The following is a 9,845-nucleotide window of genomic DNA, read 5'->3' as shown; positions in this document are numbered from 1 at the left end:
GGATGTCATCGATGCGCAGGGTATTCGAAGAGAGGGAAGAGAGCCAGTAGCTAATGCTTTTCTCTGCAGCATCTACTCAAATTTCTTCGAGTCCCCTCTGCGCCTCCCCGCGACTCGGGTTGTTCTGTAATTTGCAAGTGAAGGAGATTAATCAGAGTACAAGCCGTTTTCTAGAGTCTCCGATCACTGATATGGAGATAAAGGAAGCTCTCTTTGCCATGGAGGATAATAAGTCGCCTGGACCAGATGGCTTCAATGCATGTTTTTTCAAACACAGCTGGGCTACTATTGGGGCTGATTTCACCAGTGCAATCAAATACACATTTCTTCAGAAGAAAATGACAGGAGGGATAAATTCCACGCTACTCTGTCTTGTACCAAAAGAGAAGAATGCTACGACCGTGGGCTCTTTCAGGCCCATAGCATGCTGTAATATTGTCTACAAGTGTGTATCAAAGGTTCTAACCAACAGAATGAAGACATGTATATCCTCCTTAATCTCAAGTACACAATCAGCTTTTATACCGGGGAGGTCGATTCAAGATAACCTGCTATTAGCTCATGAGCTACTAAGGGGGTATTCTAGGAAACATGGTCAGAAGAGATGTGCTATCAAGCTCGATATAAAGAAAGCATATGATTCGGTGTCTTGGCAAGCAGTAGAAGCTATTTTGCATACTTTTAAGTTCCCCCTCTTGTTCATTGAATGGCTACAAATGTGTTATGCTTCTCCTTCGTACTCAGTATTGGTAAATGGGACCCCGGAAGGGTATTTTGAAGGGAAAAGAGGGCTCCGACAAGGTGATCCAGTCTCCCCTTACTTGTTTGTACTAGTCATGGAGATCTTGAGTGCTCTTCTCTACAAAGGGCTTAAGCAGAAAAAAAATCAGTGCGCACTCCAAATGTAGGAAACTTGACATATCACATCTATGCTTTGCCGATGATGTTCTAATATTCTGCAAAGGTAATATGGAATCTATGAAGGCTATAAAAGACATTTTGCAGGACTTCTCTCAGGCTACAGGGCTTCAGTTTAGCAATGAAAAGACTACTCTCCTAACGAGTAGCATGTCAGAAGCAGAAGGACGAGAATTAGCGGCAGTTATGGATATTTCTCTTGAAGCTCCCCCTGTTACTTATCTAGGGCTGCCTCTTACGGCCACTAGACTGGGTATAAGAGAATGTTTGCCTCTTATCGAGAAGATCACGGAGCGTATCTCAAATTGGAAGAATAAGGACCTAAACAGAGCTGGAAGAGTACAATTGGTGAAGTCGGTCCTAGCATCGTTCCAAACCTATTGGCCGGGCTAAGACATTTATGTTGCCAAGAACAGTGATTGAGAAGGTGGGGAAGCTGTGCAATAGATTCATATGGGCAGGGCCAAATATGGAGAGCAGAATGCATCATGCTAGCCATGCTACGCTCAGATTTGACAAGGATCAGGGAGGGCTTGGTCTTGTGGATCCAAAAGTTTGGAATCAAGCTGCGTACTATGGTTTGGTGTTTAAACTTGCGCAGAAATCAGATTGTTTGTGGGTTAGATGGGCATGGCAGCAACACATAAAGCACAAGCAGTTTTGGACGATGAAGGTGCCGAGGGATTGCTCCTGGGTGTGGAGAGGGATTTTGAAACATCGAGAAGTCGCATGGAAGTTTGTCAAATATTGTATAGCAAATGGCAATGGTACTAGTTTCTGGCATGATCCATGGTGCTCGGGGCCTCTATACCTGAACAACCAAGCTAGAAGCTTGTTAGGCAACATCGTCCCAGAGGATGCGAAGGTTTCTGCAGTTTTAAGAGAGGGGAGATGGTCAAGCTGTATCAGTGATATGCCGGATGGTGAGGTAAAGTGGATTCGAACCGAGATAAACTCCTACATCGATGAGGATCGGGTGACATGGACCCCAAGCAAGACAGAAATTTCTCTACATCCTCAACCTACTGTGACCAAAAAAGTGAGAAGTAAGGTAAAATGGTTTAAGATTGTGTGGGGAAATATTCAGATGCGAAGCACTCCTTTACCACTTGGCGCTGTTTTTCGGGTACTCCCCAACTCGAATAGGTTGAAGGCCAAGAGGGTGATAGCACAATCAAAGTGCTTTGCTTGTGTGGGTGTCACGAAGAAAGTTCAAGACACCTCTTCTTTGATTGTCCGTTTCTCGGTCCGCAGAATTTCAAGATAGCCATGGGATCGCCAGAGATGGTGCGAGCATCGCGATATTGAATGGTATTACTTGATGAGACTTTGCGAGCTTTAATACATTAGCTCTGAAGTGATAAGAGCCTTACCCGCTGCGGCGATCCAAACCATTTGGAATGAGCTAAACCGAGGTCAAGAAAGACAGATTTCGGTCACCGATGTTGTGAGCCGAAAAGTCTTGAAGCAAAAGCATGAAGATCTATATGGGTAAAACACCGGAGCGGTAAAAGAGGAGAAGGCTGCAAAAGTCTTTGCTAAGCGAAATTGGGAATAGGAGTAACTCTAAAGCAAAGAGATGAGGTATGGGTAAAATGGAGTAAACCACCGATGGGTTAGTAGTCTTGAACTCGGATGGATCGGGTACAAAAGGAAAGGGCCAGCTATGGTGGAGCGGTAAGGGACTGGAATGGAGATGCTCTAATGGCGATAATGGCAAACTTTCAACGAGAATGTCGGGTTTTGTACCGAGGAGTTATTGGGAGTTCAGAAAGGGCTAGAAGGTCGCGCGCACATATGAGGATTAGCGAATTCAAGTGCAAATCGATTCTCCTGAGGGCGATCGCGGATTTTGGCGAAGGAGGAAGAGGTGCCATGGCACTTCCGAACATAGCCGCTCATATACAAGCCGAGATTTTGAAGTTTGAGATGGTCACTTGTAAGCATGTTTTTCATGAGGTAACCGAGTCGCAGATTATCTATCTAAGCTAAGTAGGAACTTTTGTAATGAGTGTGTGTATTTTATACCATCGCTGGATCACAAACTTAATGATTTGATCTTGGCGGATAAGGTAGGGAAAATGTATCTGCGAGTTTCATAGATCCATATATAAAGGTTGGGGGACTCCAAAAACCCCTAGTTATTTCAAAAAAAAAAAAAAAAAAAAAAAAAAAAACTATATGGGCCTAAGAAAAGAAGTTTGTTTGAAGTTAAGCTTCTAGAAGCCATGAATTTTTTGAGGAGTCTTTGGTTCAGTTTAGCTAGCCATACCCTTGCTAAACCAACCCATGTGGTTCACCGGCCACTTCATTTTTTCAAACATTCAAATTTTTTGCCACGTCTGTATATGCATATGCTGTTCTAACATAGTAACATCACGCTCACACCACTCACACCACCATTTCTACGCCTTTTCTTTTTCATTTCCCGCCATTTCCAACAGCCAAAATGAGATTTCAGTTTCGTTTGCAGGAATCTTCAATTTCCCCCATTCATCAGCGGTACGCCTTACTACTGTTTAATTATGTGATGTTTTTTTATTTTTTTTTTATTTAATTTCAAGTTGTACTTGTTTTTCATTTATTTGATGATAGTGAAATCGATTTATTGTTTTTTTTTTACTATTCAAGTTATTGGTGTTTGAAGTAACTATTTCTATTGTTTGAAGTTGTTGTTTTATTGTTTCAATTAATTTGATACTGCATCTGTAGTGGGCAAATATCGTACTCATAGATATGTTTCTTTCAGTATTTTAAAACTTGAGATATTGGTATAAAGGGGTATTTGAAATTAGGGATATTTCAGTATCCAGCCAATATCTCGATAGATATCAGGGATATTTGAAATGTTTTGCAGGCATAGCAAGAGGAGGGACACGTGGCGAAAGCAGGTTGGGTCAAAGGCATTTGGGAAGACTATAAAAAGGTTGGATGAGGAAGAAAGGATTCATTCAATCCAGATTACAAAAAACAGTATAAATAGGAGAGAGAAAGAGTGTGCCAGAGAGAAATTGTAATAAACTTTATCATCAATCAATAAACACATCGCTTTTCTTCATCTTTCATTCATATCTTCATCATGAATTGTGTGAAGCCGTAGTCGTGATATGGGAAAGTCATCAATAAGAAATGAGAAAGGGGCAAAAATATCGCCAATAGCTGAAATGCCGATACCACAACCCATCACTAAGGAGATGATACAAGAAATGATGTTAAAACAATTGGGAAACCAAATGCTCGAGAAGACTTCAGCGTCAATAAGGAAATTGGCGGATGATGTTAGTAGGAATCCGATACATCAGTATCGAAATGATGCCTGTTCTGCCGAAGTTTAAACTGCCTAAATTCACTCAATATGATGGCTCATCGGATCCAATGGACCATCTCTTGAGAAGGTTGGGGAAAGAGCCTTATTTCCAACATCCGACTTACAAGCCTCGGGAGATAGAAGATAAACCATTCTGTAATTTTCATAAGGTAAAGAATCATGAGACGATCAACTATCTTCAATTGCTCAGGGAAGTAGATCAATTAATGAGAGATAGAAAACTCAGGGAGTTTAGAGCTGATGCCAGACCAGAGGTAGCGGCGGTGATGAATGATAAACTTTTAGGGGTGATCAATATGATATATAAGGGGGTTATCCCATAGAAGAAAATCATAAGGGATAAAATTCGAAAGATATCGACAGTCAAGGAGGTGCTGGAAGTAAATATGGAGCCGATACCAGTGGACCCTGCTCTCATATCGGCAAGTATACCTGGAGCTATTATGTTTGTACCTGACGATTTGTCAAAGGTAATGTTACCTCACGATAATGCTCTATTGATTACATTAAGAATATCAGGATATGATGTGTAGAAGATTTTGGTGGATTGTGGTAGTTCCGTCAATATTTTGTTTTGGAAAGCATATACAGGCATTGGATTTGATGAATCCCATTTAAAAGAACCACAGTTTAATCTGTTTGGTTTCAATGGAACTTCAACAAGACCAGCTGGGGAAATCAAGTTGCCAGTAAGGGCTGGCCCACAGACTATTATGACTAAATTTATAGTCATAAAGCATCATTCAGATCATAATGCTATTTTGGGAAGAAAATGGATACATGCTATGAGAGCAGTTCCGAGCACTTTTTATCAAGTAATCAGATTTCCGACAGCATATGGGCCACATGAGATAAGAGGTGACAAGTCAGAATCTGAGAAATACAATTTTGTTACGGTAAAGGGTATGATGAAAGGGGAGAAAGTGGACACTGGGGGCGTCTCGGAAGTCGCCAGATAGCAATTAATGGAAAGTTCATCTCCAAAATCTGATAGCAAAAACCATCAGGAGGATTTTAGATTCACATCGGAGATGAAGATAGAGCCCGAGATAATCCTAAGTAAGACAATGGAAGAAATGCAAAAGATCAATATCGGACAAGACAATGAAAGTTGCTTCACTTTCATTGGAACAGAGATGAGTTCAGAAATCAAGAGTGATTTAATCGAGTTTCTAAAGAAGAATAAAGATGTATTTGCTTGGTCGATGGCTGATCTTCCTGGTATCGACCCTCAGGTATGTTCCCAAAAGTTGAATATGCGAGAAGGAGCAACACCAATTCATCAGCGTCATAGAAGGGTCAGGCCGATATTCGCGCAAGCAGTACAAAATGAAATTCATAAAATGCTAGAATGTGGAATCATCAAAGAGATTGATAATTCAGAATGGGTTGCAAACATTGTGGTTGTCTCGAAAAAGAATGGCAAGGTTTGGATATGTGTTGATTTCACAGATGTTAACAAACAATGCCCGAAGGACTACTATATGATGTCTAGAATTGATGAACTGGTGGATAGAACAGTTGGATTCGAATTGTTGAGTTTCTGTGATGGTCATTCCGGGTATTTCCAGATTGTTATGTCAATATTATATCAATTGAAGACAGCATTTGTTGTTGAAGGGGGTCTTTATTGTTTCATTAGAATGCCATTCGGTTTGAAGAATGCAGGAGCAATATATCAGCGATTGGTAGAAAAGATGTTTAAACATCTGATTAAGCATATTGTGGAAGTATACATAGATGATGGTTATCAAATCAAAAAAGGCTAGTAGACATGTTCAAGATTTAGATACGGTGTTTCAAATATTCCGACAGTTCAATATGAAACTTAACCCTGAAAAATGTACTTTCAGGGTAAGTTCAGAGAAATTCCTCGGATATATTGTCACAAAGCGAGGAATTGATGTTAACCCAGATCAGATTCGAGCTATCCAACAGATGCCTTCACCCAGTACAAGGAAGCAAATTCAAAAGCTTACAGGCAGAATTGCAATGTTGAATAGGTTTATATCTCGAACTTCTTATAGATGTAAACATTTATTCAAACTGTTGAAGAAGAATACAAAATTTGTATGGGGTGAGGAATGCGAACTCGCGTTCCCCTAGTTAAAAAAGTATCTGCAAGAAGTACCAACTCCGATAAAACCAGAAGAAGGCGATATCTTATTCTTATACCTCGCCATCTCGGATTTCGCTATCAGTTTATTACTCGTCAAAGTGGAAGATGGAGTTGAGCGACCTATGTATTTTCAATCTAAAACAATGCTCCAATCTGAAACACGATACTCAATGTTAGAAAAATATGCATTAGCTCTCCTATATTCTACTCAACGGTTAAAGCCTTATTTTCAATCCCATTTATTAGTAGTAATGACAAATCTTCCTTTGAAGCAAACTTTAGTTAAGACAGCTAAGTCAGGGAGAATGGCAAAGTGGTCAGTTCTTATTGATGAGTTTGGGATTGAATATAAAAATAGAGTATCGGAGAAAAGCCAAGTTCTCGCGGATTTCTTAGTAGATTTTCCTGCAGAAGATGAAGTTTGGGAGACTGAAGAGGATAATTTTCTACTGTTACAAGAGCCTGATAATGCAATGGATGAGGATGATCCTTGGGTGGGCACAAATGGATGGAGGCTCTTTGTAGATGGATCATTAGGCCAAAAAAGATGTGGTATCGGCGCTGTGTTGATAATTCCAAAAAATCAAAAACTCGAGTCAGCAGTTACTTTAGGTTTTCACGCTTCTAACAATGAAGCCGAATATGAGGCTCTAATAACATTTTTGGAGATGGCTAAATCATTAAACATCAAAGACTTATCAATTTTCAGCGATTCTCAGTTGGTGATAAGCCAAATCAATGGAGGATATTCGGCAAAATGCGATAACATGATAGATTATTTGAATTTGGTAAGAGTAAAGCTCAAAGATTTCAGGAAGATTATTTTTCAGCATCTCAACAGGCGAGAAAACCGACATGCCGATGCATTGGCATATGTAGCTGCAATGCTTGAAAATGAGAAAGGTCGTCTGTTGCATATCGATGTTCAGCAAACTCCAAGTATTAATATAAAACATAAAGAAGTGATGGAAATAGACACGTTGGGGGCGTCAGGGTTGAGCGATTATATGCTGTTTTTGTCAGAAGGAAAATTGCCAGCAGATATGAATGAGGCTAGAAGAATAAAAGGAGGAGCTGAGAGATATCTTTAAACTATCATCTTTTTACTCCAAAGTTGTAATTTTCGAACAAGTTATACTTTTTGATTGCTATAAATTCTAACTTCCATTGGTTTTTTGCCATGACTATTTGCCATCATTTATATTTTTCCCTCATTTACATTTACCATCATTGAAAATCTAATTTTTGGATACCCTTAACAAGGGGAGAATATCGACGATACTTAGACTTGTACAAAAAAAAAAGAAAATATAATTTTCGATATTCCTCAACCAAAAAGTGAATATCGGCAATACTTAACCTTGTACAAAAAAGAAAATAATTTTTGATATCTTCAACCAAAAAGAGAGTATCGGCGATACTTAACCTTGTACAAAAAAGAAAATATAATTTTCGATATCCTCAACCAAAAAGAGAGTATCGGCGATACTTAGACTTGTTCAAAAAAGAAAATATAATTTTCAATATCCTCAACCAAAAAGAGAGTATCGGCGATACTTAGATTAACATAAATCACTACACATACCTTTATTATCGAATGATCTCTAATGCCTCATTCTTTGCTGATATCTTGTCCGATATTATCATTTATGTACTTCTCAGAACCGTTCATGCCTGATATCTGCCCCTGTTTTTGATATCAGGACTTTTGACAATCTGCCTAAGATCAACATTTCTGTCAATCTCAGGACTTTTTTATGCCTGATATCTGCCATTGTTTTTGATATCAGGTCCTTTTGACAATATGCCAGAGATCAATATTTCTGTCAATCTAAGGACTTTTTACGCCTGATATCTGCCACTGTTTTTTATATCAGGACTTTTTGACAATATGCCCGATATCAACATGTCTGTCGATACCAAGACTTCTTACGCCTAATATCAATATTTCTGTCAATACTAGGACTTTTGACAATATGCCTAATACCAACACGTCTGTTGATACCAGGGCTTCTTATGCCTAATATCTGCCACTGTTTCTGATATCAGGACTTTTTGACGATATGCCTGATATCAATATTTCTATCGATATCAGGACTTTTTATGCTTGATATCTGTCACTATTTCTGATATCAGGACTTTTTGACAATATGCCTGGTATCAACATTTCTATCGATACCAGGACTTCTTATCATATGATAACACCATATATTTTTATACGAAAATTGAAATTTGAAACTTGAATCCATTTGTATTGAATTGAAAATTCATGCTACACATGTTAATTTCCCATAAAATTTCAAAAAATACACTATTGATAGCATACCTTCAGATTATTGATATTCTGAGGTTTTGATAGCAATTCACCATCAGCTTTCTTTAGATAATATGCTCCATTTATCCCCACCTTGTAGACAATATATGGACCTTCCCAATTTGCCGATAACTTCCCAGCCCCCTTTTCTTTTGTCGCCTGTGTAACCTCTTTTAGCACTAGGTCACCTTCTTGGAAATTTCTTTCTTTAACTTTCTTATTGAATGTTTTTCTGAGCTGCCTGTGATAAGAATCAAGCCTCATTCTTGCTTGCTTCCTTTTCTCTTCCAAATTCAAGACTTCTGCCTGCATCCCCTGATCATTCAACCCCTTTTCTACAAGCATTGTCCTTGATGTCGATACTACCATCTCAGCTGGAGTCACTACTTCCATACCATAAGCTAAAGTAAATGGTGATTTTCCCGTTGCTACTCTTGGAGTTGTTCTGTATGCCCACAACACACTATTTAACTCATTAACCCATAAACTTTTCTTATCCTCCAGCTTCTTTTTGATGTTATCCATAATGGTCTTATTTGTTGCTTCAGCTTGCCCATTCCCTTGAGCGTAGTAAGGTCCCGATGTAAAGTGCTTAATCTTATATGATTCTAAAAACTCTTTCATTTTACTACCAATGAATTGAGGACCATTATCCGAAATGATAGCATATGGCAATCCATATCGGCAAACAACTCTTTCAAATAGAAAACCGATAATGTCCTACTCTTTGACATGTTGCAAGGGTATCGCTTCCACCCACTTAGTGAAGTAATTAGTTATTGCTAACATGAATCTTTTCTTTCCTTTCCCAGGTACTAGAGGACCCACAATGTCCATCCCCCACAAAGCGAACGGCTATGGGTTCGAGACACAGTGTAACTCCTCTGTTGGCACATGAATGGCATGTCCATGCTTCTGACACTGAATACACTTTTTTGCATATCGCAGACAATCTCTCCACATTTGTGGCCAGAAGTATCCCTGCCTTGCAATCTTACTTGCCAACGATCTTCCCGCCGAATTATTTCCACATTCTCCTTCATGCATTTCTGTAATAATTTTCTGAGAATCTTCTGCCGATATAAATTTAAATGTGGTCCTCATGGATTTTTTCGATACAGTTGATCGTCTATTAGTAGATATCTTTCAGCTCCTCCTTTTATCCT

At 39.1% G+C, this 9,845-nt stretch overlaps 1 protein-coding gene across 1 annotated transcript; it reads left to right on the top strand.

The window, feature by feature from the left end:
* The first annotated feature begins 1,318 nt into the window (after nt 1–1,318).
* LOC147478215 (uncharacterized) lies at nt 1,319–2,185 on the top strand. The gene has a single exon (XM_086586191.1). The coding sequence runs from the start codon at nt 1,319–1,321 to the stop codon at nt 2,183–2,185; it is 867 nt and encodes a 288-aa protein (XP_086442317.1).
* The last annotated feature ends 7,660 nt before the right edge of the window (nt 2,186–9,845 follow it).

This window comes from Coptis chinensis, chromosome 9, assembly GCF_015680905.1.
Source record: "Coptis chinensis isolate HL-2020 chromosome 9, ASM1568090v1, whole genome shotgun sequence".
In the NCBI taxonomy this organism is placed as follows: Eukaryota; Viridiplantae; Streptophyta; class Magnoliopsida; order Ranunculales; family Ranunculaceae; genus Coptis; species Coptis chinensis.
The sequence above is the reverse complement of the archived record's forward strand: the minus strand, read 5'-3'. Positions and strand labels throughout refer to the sequence as shown.